The following is a 14,147-nucleotide window of genomic DNA, read 5'->3' on the forward strand; positions in this document are numbered from 1 at the left end:
TCCATAATCTCTTTCTGTCATTATTAGAAACTCAGTTTTATTTAAACTCAAGTTATGATTAATTAGAAATGAATGCAACCTACATGGGATAAAAGACCAAATCACTCAGTGCACAAATGGAGACTCATGTTCAAAATGCCCCCACACAATTGGACATGCTCTCGCATTTTGCGTGCACACGCTACACACACACACACACACACCATCTGAGATTGTTGGCTGTGAACAGCTTGGCCACACCACAGAGAGCAGAAGCAGGGGCATATGTCAGTGTGATGGTCTTTTTGGTTTCCCCGGCGACATAAAGGTTGCCTGGCTCCATGTCCTTGGGGCAAACGGTGTGTGTATGTGTGCTTGAAGGGGAGCTAGAGGGAAATGATGTGTTGTTATGTTGATTTGTTTTGGGATAAAAGGGAAAATTGTGTTTTTTGCATTTGATTTTGTTTTTTTTTTTTCCATTTAATTTCATATTAATCAAAAATTAGGGGAAGCTATGTTGGTACTTGTTTCAAATTATTATCGCCTTGTGACATCCAGATGGTACATAAGTTGATTTTATTGGACATTTCTTGCTCTACTCAGGATTGGAGTTACAACTGGGTCAGGTGAAGGTGGGGGAGGGTTAGGCATTAAGTAATTAGGTTTAAGCTTGCTCTGAAGACTCGGTGGCTGAGCACAACTTAATGAAATATCATCTGAGGTAATTTACAGTAACCCAGGGTCTGTGTCTGTGTGTATTGTGTTGCAGAAGAGAGGAAGTACAAGTGTCACCTGTGTCCTTACGCAGCCAAGTGCAGGGCTAACCTCAATCAGCATCTGACCATCCACTCTGTCAAGCTGGTCAACACTGACGCTGAGCAGATCGTCAGCGCTATTACAGCAGACTCCACTGAGCGCAAGAACTGCCCTTACTACTACAGGTACTAATAGCAGACCAAAACATCACACTGACCTCTTTTTACAGTGTGTCAAGCAAGTCTCACAGATCAGAACTGAGCCTGATTGTGGCATTTTTGTTCTTACTTAATATGAAAGCAACTCATAGGTTGCTGGGTTCTATTAGTAATTTCTCAGTTGTGTCTATTTTTTGTCAGTTATTTGACCATACAAAATAGTTAGAAAACTATTGAAAATCAATAAATCTCCCTTTATCTGTTTTGTTAAATTTGAAATTACAGTAAGCAGATGATTACATTAGATAATGTTAGATTTGATGTCGTTTTGTTTTGTTTTTTTCGGGGGGGGGGTAGAACTTTTTTTTTTTTATTATTATTAATAAATGCAAAAACATCAAATCTGATTTATTTATATAGAGCCAAATCATAACAGTTACATCAAGGCACTTTACAGTACATGAGAGTTAAATTAATGAACTGAAACTGAACTAGACTCCACAGTCTTTCTGTGATGAACACTGCTTCCAGTTTTATGCTAACCGTTTCCTGGCTGTTGCTCCATATTTACTATACAGACATTACAGTGATATTGATCTTCTCGTTTAACTCTTGGAATGAACATATTTTCCTAAACCGTCACTCTTTTGCATTAATACTTTTTTGTGGCTAATGATTTGAAACGATCTGCCTGACATAAATCTCACCATTGTTTCAGTGCAGAACTATTACTGATTATATCAAATTAAAAGAAACATATCTGCTCATTTAACATGCATTCAACGCATTTTTACAATTAATGCTAACATAATGTGACACTAAATCTGACTGCCCCCCCTCTCATTCTCACCATCCTCCTTCGTTTGCCTCTCTGTTCTCTGTCCAGCTGCCATGTGTGTGGTTTCCAGACAGAGCTGAACGCCCAGTTTGTCAGCCACATGTCGCTCCATGTGGACAAGGAGCAGTGGATGTTCTCACTCTGCTGTAGTGTCTGTGACTATGTCTGCATGGAAGAGAACGACATGAAGAACCACATTAGCACTGGGCATGCAGGTACAGATGCTTCCGAGTTGATTGACGACCCACCGATTCTCTGTCTGATATGTCTTGGCAAAATATAGGTTTGAAATGAGCATCATCAATTATTCTGCATATCAGTTTTTCAGGTAATCAATTAGTTTGCCTATAAAATGGCAGAAAAAGGAATAAGAATTTCCAAGAGTATTTCTTTTTCTTTTTCTTTTTCTTTTTTTTTTTTTTCTCCAACCATCGGTTCAGATATCCTGATCATTCCCAGAAGCTGACACGAGGCCATACTTGGCTTATTAACTTTTAAACAAATCTCCGAAATGAACAATGTATCATCAAAAGAAATGCTGATTTTTAAACTTCATGTCAGGTGACTAATGTTTTCATCAACTCCTAAATATCAGTTCTGTTGTAATGTCCTTGGTTCTTCTGTTCCTGCGGGGTTCTTGAACATGTACTAACAGATATTAGCAAACATGATTCAACCCCTAGAATGACTTATCGTGAGTTATTTTCAAAATTACTCTCACATGTTAGAGTGGGTGGTATCTTACACATAGTGGCTCTTGTTCACAGTTCAGAATAGAAACACAGTGCAGTATTTGTACAGTGACACTTTTTCTATTATACTGGCTCTATGCTCAAGCACATGGGGTTTAAAATTAAACAATGGCTGAGGTTTAAGAGCACCTTTTTTTTTTTTTTAAAGGGTTTGAAGTTCCACAACTGCTTTTATATCTTTTTGGCTCAACTTTCGATTGGCACATCAGGACCAAAGCCTGTTGTCTATCCTCATAGTCAGTGTTTTATTCATTCCAGTCAATTGCTAAATAGTTTTTAAATTATGTGATAATAATTTTATAATAATTCTGGTCTATAATCTGAAAGGGAAAAAAATGGGGGGGTGGTACTCATTAAATCAACTTTGTTTTATATATATATATATATATATATATATATATATATATATATATAAAGCTTTTTTTTTTAGCATTTTTCCTTAAAGGGATGATAATTGATCATCTATTCATTTTACTGCTGTATGTTAAACAACTCGGTAGTTTCATTTCAGTGTACTGCTGGAGTACAGAACCAACACAAACAATTTTCCCCTTTTCAAAGACTTTTTATGAAAGGAAATCAGCAAGGACTGTTTGAAGTCAAAACATTGTAATGTTACAGAAATTCACACTTCATAAACACACAGTTCAGTATCAGTTCAGAGAACACGGGGAAAGACAAGCAGTAGAATTGGGTTTCACAAACAAGCCTCCTCCAGTCGACCTTCTTTGGACTCGAACGCTGCCGGTCTGAACCCCTGGTGGTCGATATGAGTGTTTTTGTCTAAAACAGCTTTGTTCAGTTTATTGCTGACGTTTTGTTCTTCCACTCTTCCTCAGTGTTTTTGTATGTGAGTGCCTGCTTCGTGTGTGTATGTATGTGTGGGTGGGTGGGATTGTCCGGCCCAGACAGCTGAGGGGTCTTTCAGAGGCCACAGTGGCCTTGTTTATCTGAGAAGGTTGGCCCTTATCGTGCCTGAGGGGAAAAAAATCAATAGGCCTTGGGTCCTTTGGAGACGAGCTAGGTTTATGATGCCACTGTGGCCATCTTTTAAGTCTCTCAGCCAGGCTTGGCATTTATCTCAGTCTCACACAAGATGGCCACCACCGCCAAACACACAAATGTACTAATTTGTGTGTTTGGCACAAACTTCATGAACGTACCGATCCTCTGTGTATGGGGATGTTAGTAATTTCTTGTGGCCCACCAGTGTTTGTTTAGGCGCATAAACCTCAGGTTCAGGTAGATATAACATCATGTAGAGGAAACCCTGTGTTGACCCGTCCAGGCAAGAGATGGCTGAACTCAGCAGGTGTTATAGTTCAAGCTGCCCCCCTGTGAAGCTTGGAGACTGCACAGGGAAGAGGGTTGGTAGGGTGCTCTTCTCAGCAGGGGGAGGAAGCTGGTGAATTATGTGACAGCATTCCTTGATATCGGCCCCTGAATTTTCCGGAAGGCAGTCTCTGCTTCTTTATTTTTGTTCCCAAATCATAAATGTTGCTGTGCAGAAGATTTTCAGTTAAAGAGAAAATGGAATATTTTTTTTAGTTGAGGTGTATTTCAAGGTCGAGGCCCACTGGCTCAGAGCAGCGTCTTTTTTTTTTTTTTTCTTTTCCTTCTTGCTTACATTCTGTGGCATTAACCTTTTGGATATTGTAAGAGAAGGCAAGTAGATGTTAAATACTGCAGCATTGGAGATAAAAGCTTCTTCAAGATGGTTCAATACTGTATTCAGGCTGCAGTTAAGACTGATCTGTGAGCGACCCTGGTATATTTAGATTTGACTGAAGGCAGTTAATCACGTCTTCTATTACTGAACAATTTTCCGTTAAAAAAAAAAAAACAAAACAAAAAACATATAAATAACGTTATGTGCACTGCATACATACATTCCAGTATGGTTTTGTGTAGTGTACATTAAAAAAATCAACCATTTCAGGGTCCACGCAGCCTTTTCTCCCTCTTTTCAGTCCCTCCTGAGTGAATGCCCTTTGTTGAGCTGTGCCCTGAGATGCTCCCGCCATCTTAGCTCCTTCGGCCATGACCCGCTCTCCTCACCCCACTCTATCTCGCCCCCCTCCCCGTCTATTTCCCTCTCTTCCCAGTGAATTGCAGACTTAAAGAAGAGGATCAATAAAAACACACTGCTTCTTGATTGGACTGGCAGCCAGGCCTCAGCCAGAGCACAGGACTATCAAGGCTGCCTGCCTGTATTCTGTTTGTGTGTATGTCCATGTGTGCCACGTAATGATGGGGATCCTGCGACAGAGGCTTTGTTTTACCTTTTAATGAACATTTTCGTCATGGCTTTGACTTTGAATTGGGAGCTGGTACAGTTTTCAGCCCTCAACATTTTCACTGATGATAAACTTTAAACTTTTCTTCTTCTTGTGTCCAGGTCTGAACTCAAGAAGTCCCCTCAGCGAGACCAAGAGCACCTCCTCGTCCCTCTCGGCACTTAGTGATTCGCTCAACAGCTCAGAGGGTGGAGACGTAGCCCACAGTAACGAAGAACTGAAGAGCCTGCTTGCCCCACCCTCCTTCACAGGCAGCCAGTCCAGCTCTGGGAGCCACTCTGGATCAGGAACTGAGGACAAGTCTGACAAAGGCAAGGACACCAGCCAGATACATTTTATGACATAATATGACATATTGAGTTGACAGAAACATAAGTATATCTCTTCAAGATCAAATATTCACATTACATGAGAAATGTTTCACACTTTGATCTCACATACCTTGGTCAGGATTGTGTTGTTGTGATTTGATCAAATCTGCGTAACCAAATACCCCGTTAAAGGCCACATGATACTGATTGAAATTTTTCACATACAGTAGCATCACTTTTTCCCCCAACTGGCAGCGTAAACATTAAACCAGACAACCTTCCTTCAATAAAAAGTGACTCAACTTTTCTGAACTTCCCTGGGTGCCATCCCTCCAACACAATGTTTTAAATCCACTTGTGTTTTGCAGCTGCACTAATTCTGTTTTGACTTAAAAAAAAAAGAAAAAAAGGGGGTTCTCCACCAACTTAACACACAAAAACAATGAGCAGGTTTTTTTTGTTTTTTTTTTTTTGTTTTTTTTTGTTTTGTTTTTTTTCTCAAACTTTTTTCAATGCCTGACTGTAATAGTCCAGCTTTGAAAAACGTTGTAGAGTCTTGTGCTTCTCTTTAGGAGCTTTCAGAAGTTTGAAATAATAACCTTGATGATGTCAGTACAACCAGTCGGCCTAACAATTAAAAGAATTCAATCTGAAAAATACCCACTCTGATCCTCTCTCCCCAGGCTTTGAGTGTGTCTTCTGCAACTTTGTGTGCAAGACGCGTAGCATGTATGAGCGGCACCTCCAGATCCACCTCATTACACGAATGTTTGAGTGTGATGTCTGCCACAAGTTCCTCAAGACGCCTGAGCAGCTGCTGGAGCACAAGAAGTGCCACACCGTCCCCTCCGGAGGGCTCAAGTAAGGAAAGCAAGTACAGACAGAGGTTCCTAACTCTGCCCGTCCTTCCCCTCCCTCACCCCTCACCCTCTGAACTCAATGCACACACACAGAAAACCTCACACCACGCAAATTATAAGAGCATAGACCAACGTTAAAGGTGTACTGGTTACATTGTATTTCAATTCACCTTGATGATTGAAGATAATGTTGGGCCCCCTATGAATGTCAGGCATCTCACAAAGTTTCACATATACTATTTAACTTGCTTAATGCATGTCAGATAATTTAAAGGATACATAAAGATGCGTTATTTTTATATATGACATCTGTGAGCTTTCATTAATAACACAGAAACAAATACATGGTCTAGTTGAAGATTATTGTAGCTGTGAGTCCCAAAGCTGTTAACCTCACTTAAACATTTGTTATCTGCCCGCAAATGAAATTATATAATAGCTTTGCTCAACAGACTTTCCTGGCAAATACAAGTTATTAGACAGTGGTCTGTGGGGCTGCAGTGGCAGTTCTGAGCATAAGGAAGACAGGAAAGGAAATGGGCTTTCCCTCAGGGTCTGTTGTTCCACTGCCCACAGTCACTCAGTAGCCCTGCCAAAGAAAAATATCTGATGAAGCCTGCATTCCATAAGCCCATGTGTGTGTTATATAAAATTCGTTGGCACCTAGTAATGAATCATTTAGAAGTGAGTGAACCCTGTAAGCTCAGATGTCAGATCACTTACATCTGTAACATCAGAGACAGACGCTGTTAATCCGTCCGAATGTATAACAAAAGGAACACACCATTAAGCTTGCATGCATTTTGTTTAAATAATGACACTAATTCAAAGCTTTACAATTCCCAGACCTAATTTACACCAGTTTGCTTGCTAACCACTTCAGATCTCTGCATTTACAAATGTTTGGACAAGCACACATGCACCTGCATAATGGATACAGCTATCCTGGGCTAATGCTCAAAGCAGCCATACTTTTCAAACAGTGAGTGTCTTCGTAGCTCTAGTCTCCCAACATGCTTCCCTTCATCTCCATAATCCAGTCCTGTAGGAGCCTTTGTTGTACTGTGACACATTTATGTCCCATTTCAGGCCTGTCAAGCTTAAAGAAAAGTACATCTGTCGACCTCAACTTTCACAAAAAACATACAAGTTTAGTGCAACCAATGATTTATAAAACACAAAAACTAAAATGTCCCACAACTTTAAAGAAAGCACTGCCAAAAGTAGAGCACTTTGTTAAACACACATACGTTGCATCCAGTCTTCATGGGTGAAGGTTCATTCCAAACGACACCAACCATTTTTCTTGTTTTTGATTTGCTCTCATAATTCCAGTCTTGTGCATGTGCAGAGCCATCGAGCGTCATTATGACTATCGCCTCATCTTGTCATAAACAAAGATCTGTGTTCTCCATCTTTTTTTCTGTGCCGCCATCAGTGGAGTTAGGATGTTCTCAACATTGTTAAATGTCTAGAAATGGCAGCATTTCACTGAATGTAAACCAGGCAGTTGCCAACACAGACTTAAATTTTATTCAAATCCTGAGAGCACAAACATACAAGAAGCCCCTTCGTAGCTCAAAGATAATCACACAGCATCTTTTAGTTGTTAACGTGGGGACTTGCTGCTAGCTGTAGTGTTTAAGTGAATAAATGTAAAGGAGGGTTTTTTTTCTTTGTGAAAGGTTAAAATGTTTCTTCTGTCTGGTGTGAATGTTTTTGAAGCCAGATTGATTTCTGTAAGCCAGCATTCAAAAGGGAAAGAAACAGAGAGTTGACACTATAGATTATTTTCATCCAATGAGGAAAAAGAGGTGAAAGAATGAAGTTCTTTTAATACTGAACATCAGTGAGAAATCTGCTTTAACTCAACTTCTTTGCTGTACTGTTTGTATCTGAACATGGTGGGAATGTTTCAAAATTTTCAAGGTTTACATACTCTTCATTTATGTAAACCACATTTATAATTTAGTAAAAGAAGCTGGTGGGATTTAGCCAAACATGAGTTAATGGGCATTAAGGGCAAAATGCAGATATTTTCTGATCCCAAATCCAGTTCAAGGTTTTTATTTGTTTTTGTTTGTTTTTTTTTTTCCCCCACCAGTCCAGTGTGTACACGTGTATACACTTGAGCAATATGAACCTTTTTTTTATATATATGTAGGAGTGTGTAGAAAGGGAGAGAGGGCCTTGACCATTTCGAGGTTTTTCTGAGGTGATTCTGTTCTGCAGGGTTTGTGAAGCGCTTTGGGGCCCAGAGCAGATGAAAGGTGCTATTTAAATGTAAGTGCCACTCCATTCCTTCATTTCCCTTCATGTCCTACTGCTCCAATCTTTTCTCCGGCCTTTCAACCCAACCCCCCCTCCCTCCCCCCTCCCACACAGACACACACATACCTGATCACCTCAATTCTCCCATCATTAAACTGCCACACATACCACCACCATACCACACAGAACTCTACATGATACACACTTTTCCTTTATCTGTCCTTCTCCTCTTCATCACTTTGTGTTCTTGAATTTGAAGTTGTTGTGGTGCTTCTCAATGTACACTTGGCCTACAATTGTCTTTTGCTTTTTGTGTCATGTCCTACCTCCCTCCCTGCTTCCTTGTTGTTGCGTTACCCAGGTGCCCTTTCTGCATCTACTCCACCAATCGTCCAGCGGCCATGGAGTGCCACCTTAAGACGCACTGTAAGATGGAGTACCGCTGCCGCATCTGCCAGGGACTGTGGCCTGACCAAGCCTCATTGGAGGCCCACGTGCGCGGGCACCGCCTGGGCAACCACTACAAGTGTGAGCAGTGTGGCTACTTGTCCAAGACGGCCAATAAGCTGATCGAGCATGTGCGTGTGCACACGGGCGAGCGGCCCTTCCACTGCGACCGCTGCTCTTATAGCTGCAAGCGCAAGGACAACCTCAACCTGCACAAGAAGCTGAAGCATGCGCCGCGCCAGATTTTTGGCTGCCAAGAGTGCCCTTTCACCACCACACACCCCTTTGTCTTCAGCCGCCACCTCAAAAAACACCAGAGCGGAGGAGTGGGAGGACTGGACGGAGGCTTAGGAGGAGGAGGAGGGGAAGAAGAGGAGGAGGATGAGGAGGCAGGAGAGGAGGAGATGCCCCTCGAGGGAACATCGCCAGGGGGCTCGTCGTTGCAAAAGAGCAAACAGAAGTTCCTGTTCAGTGGAGGAGGAGGGAGCAGTGGAGGGAGTGGGAGTAACAGCCCCCTCATGAGTCTAACAGCCTCTCAGGCACTCCAGTCCGTTGCCCTGTCACTCACGCTGGGTAAGACCCAGAAGCTGGATCCCAAGTGCCTGGTCAGCACTAACGGCAACGACAACATCAGAAACCCTGGCGATCTGAGCAGCGGCAGCCCCTCCCTCTTCCTCTCCTCCTCACGCCATGTGTTAGAGCAGTACCGGAACTGCGACCGGGCGCACCTGATCCCCCTCACCACCTTGTTCACCCACAACAGCCGCTTCACATTCCACTCGCACCTCCACTCCAGATGGCGGCCCGCCACATCTCCTCTCCTCTTCTCTTCCGACTCAGCCTCCCCCTCCCACTCTCCCTCCTCACCCACCTCCCACAAACACTCCTTTCTGGCCTACCTGGGACTGATGGAGAGGGCCAAAACTGTTTGATCTTGCCCACGTCCTCTTCCTCTCCTCACTCTTTCCCTCACTCCTTGGACGGTGGCGTGAATGACACTTGACCACTGCAGTGGGAGCAACATCTTTTCCAATCAGACCAGCAGAATAAGCTGGACCAGACAAACATATTGAAGAAAAGAAGAAGAAGGAAGAGAAAAAAAAAAAAAACATTTATAAGAGAAAAAAGCTGTACATGCTAAAAATGCATTTATATCAAAAAGCTGCTTTTCTTATCAGTTCTATCAATTGAATTATTACTACTTCAACTACTACTCTCTATTACCTTTTATTTTCTGTTTTTAAAAGTCTGAATGACCTGGACCCAGTTGCATTATCTGAGGAGACTAACGTATCTCAGTTTTATAGGTATTTTTCTTTAGTCATTTGACAAGATAAAAAGTTGAAAAAGACTAAACAAAACTTGCGAGTGCTATATTTTAGTGCATTTTTGTCTATTGCTATTATGCATCAAAATAGCATGCCTGTTTCTGTGTTTCAACTAGCTTTGACATCATTAGGAAGCTAAATTCGAGATATCTTGAAGTTGTTAGCGGTGCGACAGAACCAATGAAACGGCATGCATTTCATTGAAAAAGGCACGTTTCCAAAGCAACGCCTCAAACCACGCACTTACTTATTTATCTATCTTGTACATAGTTTTGTAGCCCTACCCCTTCCCATCTTTTTGATTATGTTGTTTTTTCAGCTTTTTTTGTCTGTTTTTTCTTTTTCATTTTCTTTTTTTTTTTTTTTTTTTTTTGTATAATGGTGAAACCATATTATGCATAGCTGCTGCCTGATATCACTTATGTCTCAGAATACATTTATTTTAAAGGGGTGATTGGGGTTTTTGTTTGTTTGTTTGTTTTTTGGTGTAAGCTCATAGTACAGGAAATAAGCTGTGATGATGTAAATATTAAAATGTAAAATATTCAATCTGACCTAGCATAACGAGAAACATGCATTTATGTCTGACAATTTGATTTGAATATAAATGTAAAATGTTGCCGATGCATTTGCACTCATAGGTAAATAAGCAGTGAAATCCTCCAGATGACGAACACGTGACTAGACTGAAATATTCGTTCATGATTTCTGAGACTGGATTGATATCAGCGCAGCCTCGTATGCAGAAGTATGTATTACGCACCTATACTTAGAAGAGATATATGAGATAACTGTTTTGTGGAGGTGACTGGCTCTGGGTTAGCGAGCTGCCCACAGCTGAAGGTCACCACAGGCCGATTCAATGGTGCTTTTTGGAGCTTTTTGTAATTTTTGTGTACAAAAAAAAAGAAGAAAAAAAAACTGTTCCAAAATGACTTGAATGAATGTATTTTTGTTTATGTACATGAAAAAGAAGCGATACAGAGGTGTGAATGGGGTCTTCTGTGCTGGTAAAAGGCAGGAAAGTTAGTATGTTTGGTGGCCTTCTGTGTCCTTTTCTTTGGTTTTTATTTTTGATTTGCTTTTTTTACTGAGCCTTTTACATCATAATAAAACATTTTCTACTAACATTCATAGAGCACCCATTGTGAGACAAAGCTCCCATAGGTGCAATGATGAAGCAAAGCCATTCACTTGTACAGCGTTGCGTTCAATGGCACGGCTTCTGTTGGGCCGGCTTACATGGTACTGATTTTTACCCTCCCTTCCCTCCTGTCAACCTTTTTTTTTTTTTTTTTTTTTTTGATTTTAATTGCACTTAATGTAGTGACACTTCAAGCCAAAAGCACTTAAACCTTTTATTTCACTTATTATTTTTTTTTTTCGTTAAGTGCAAACTTAGATCCACCACGTCACTATAATGTGAAGTAGACAGTAGTTGCTGGAAATGACTCAATCGACATCCCTAAGTTCTAGTTGGAAGATTTCTAGCGGTGCAAAAGGGTCTGCCTCCGTGAAATCGGAGAAACTAAATGCGAATTGCATGAATTAGACAGTAGAGGTTAAGCTCTCCCTGGGAACTAAAGGTCTCAGGCTAAATTGTGATAGCCGATTTTGCACAGTGCTGCACTTTTTGATGATGAGAATATGTATTTACCCATAAAATGCTCAAAAAGAGATGGGGCAGCAAAGTACAAGCATTTTATTTTGAAAAAGCTTTACCCGTTAATTGTCATGCTTGTGTTCCTAAGTGGTCTTCAAGCCAAAATCCCTTATTTGTAAAGGGATTGCTCATTTTGCTTTGTTTTTTTTTTTTTTGTTTTACATTTCCTTTTTGTCTGTTTTACTTGTGAATTTTCTTTTAATGAATCATTGTTGCTTTTTTCTGCTTAAATCACATTAAAAAAATAGATAAATAAAATGCTGATTGGACAGAGAAAACAAATTGTCAAGACCAAAATGTAACTCACAGCAGGATGTGATGTTAGGATTGAATCCGTCACATCCTGCTCGGGAGCAATGCCTGGATTGTCCACCCCCCACCCCCCACCCCCCCTCCCTCCTTTACACTGCTGTTTGTTTGTTCCTTTTTGCTCTGTCAATGTCTGGCATGCTGTCTCTGGAGTGAAAGGAGCATCCCTCCAACACACACTCACACTCTCGACTTGTACTGTCTACATTATCTTTTATACTCTAGTGCCACTTGGTGGAAGGAAACCACCTGAGACTTCTGAGAATAAGTCAAACTAATTGTCAGGGTCCAAAAAAAGAGATAAAAAGAAAAGTGTCTCCACTTGACACCATTTTAAAATGTCTGCCTTTTAATAAAGCATTATCATGAATGGCTGCACTTCTTTACGTCCCCCTAGTTTGTGTCATGTTTTTAAAGGTGACAGGGCTCTATTCTTTTGAAAATCAGTATTCTTAAGCACTTATTCTGTTGATTTGCCCAATTGTACGCAGCACAGTGACTTTATTTTAAAGCTTGACTACCTTTTCAGCACTTCAGAGTATGCATGACATTGCCCTCGCTCTAGTTCTCCAGCACTTAATTGTGTTTAAAATTAACTCTCTTGGTTGCGTTTAGTTAGCCTCACCCTGCACTGTCCTACAATCAGTTAGCTTTAAGTTTGGCTGTATTTTATAATTAGATTCTGATTCTGAAAAGGCTCAACTCTCTTATGTTTTTGGCACTCGGTAAAGATTGGTATGTGCTGTACAAAGCTTTTTTTTTATTACTCCATTGTTAAGGCTGTACAGGGTTGTGACGATAACTGGTAAATAGATCATTTGTACTTTTTTTTTGTTTTTTTTTTTTGTTTTTTTTGTATTTGTTTCCTTTGTTTGGCATTATTTTATGTTCAACTTGCCAGATCTAAATGTAACAGGATTTGAAAGTAAAGCTTACATCAGATATTATCACTTGTTGGTCTTTTCTCTGTTTTTCATAGAGCATCCAGGTCCATCACTTTATTAAACATATAATAAAAACTGTTTGATTGCTCTTATCCATTAGCCATTTCAATCAAGATGCTCACAGCGTCAGCCATTTTACTAAGTTAACCTACAATAATAGGTTGATTAATTATTAGAAAAATAAATAACTTTGATAGCAATTTATTGTTAGTTTTTTAATAGTAAAAAAAAAAAGCCCAATACTTGTTGCCTTTCTGCTTTTAAACAGTACATAGCTGTTTTAAGTTACATTAGAATAAATAAAAGCAAGGGAAATAATTAAAAGTTGCAGCTCTAACTAACTTCTGACCTTTCAAACACATTCAGACAACCCACAGCCTTCATCAGCAACAGTTTTCTCACTGTTGACCGAGCAAAATCTATCAGTTGATGCACAATACGGTGTCACATGGTCACTTTCTGTAACAGCGGGCGAAGGTTTGGCATGTGACATTTTTAATGATCATTTTAGAAAACATTTTAATAGTTTAAAATGATATGACATTATGATCATGCATTATTTGAGACATAACACACTGAAAATTCATAAGCAATTGAACTGAATTATCAACATTTCATCATCATTCAGACACTCTAAATGTGCAAAGTCTCTTTCATCAACTGCAGTTTTCAGGGTCATGGATGAACTTTGAACTTCCACTTGTTAAACTAATATGGCCAAGAAGCACCAAATTGAACATCTGCATCTCAGCTATGACTGGTCAAATTCCAGCTGCTGAAAGAGACGATGCAATATGCAAACCTCCAGAGCAGCTACATGTTTGTGGTGAGACGGTTTTCTTTAAAACAACAACAACAACAACAACACCATCTAATAAGGAATGTAACAGCCGCAGTAGCAAGTCAATAATCGTGCCAGAGAACAGCAAGGGAAGACATAATATGAAGGCTCAGGAAGATGTTTCAGACCAATAAGAGATGCGGACAAGAGCAAATATCATTCAGCAGGGAGACGGTGACACGAGTTAAGGAAACGCACTGATCAGCTTTGAGGGAAGTAGCATTGTCTAATTTATAACAGCGCTGTGCCATCATAATAATAAGGAAAAGGATCTGTCATGGTGTCCGGCTAGTGTTTTTATTAGACCGATGGGAGGTCTCTCTGCCTCTCCTTCCTGTGTTGTAGTAATGAAAGTTACAGCACGTTCTCGCCCAGCCAAAGGTTGGCCCTGCC

The 14,147-nt window shown here is 40.4% G+C and overlaps 1 protein-coding gene across 2 annotated transcripts in view; it reads left to right on the plus strand.

Moving 5' to 3' along the window:
- The window catches only part of znf827 (zinc finger protein 827), a 57,393-nt gene extending 47,563 nt beyond the window's left edge, over window positions 1–9,830 (plus strand). The window contains exons 10-15 of one of the 2 annotated variants that reach the window (XM_029512209.1): window positions 749–920; window positions 1,780–1,946; window positions 4,882–5,091; window positions 5,775–5,952; window positions 8,584–8,995; window positions 9,086–9,830. In XM_029512209.1, the coding sequence (XP_029368069.1) occupies window positions 749–920; window positions 1,780–1,946; window positions 4,882–5,091; window positions 5,775–5,952; window positions 8,584–8,995; window positions 9,086–9,601 (1,655 nt within the window). In that variant the 3' untranslated portion in view covers window positions 9,602–9,830. Of the gene's footprint in view, window positions 1–748; window positions 921–1,779; window positions 1,947–4,881; window positions 5,092–5,774; window positions 5,953–8,183; window positions 8,235–8,583; window positions 8,996–9,085 lie in introns of those variants that run through there. The other variant, XM_029512219.1, reaches the window with a different exon arrangement.
- The last annotated feature ends 4,317 nt before the right edge of the window (window positions 9,831–14,147 follow it).

This window comes from Echeneis naucrates, chromosome 1, assembly GCF_900963305.1.
Source record: "Echeneis naucrates chromosome 1, fEcheNa1.1, whole genome shotgun sequence".
Taxonomy (NCBI): domain Eukaryota; kingdom Metazoa; phylum Chordata; class Actinopteri; order Carangiformes; family Echeneidae; genus Echeneis; species Echeneis naucrates.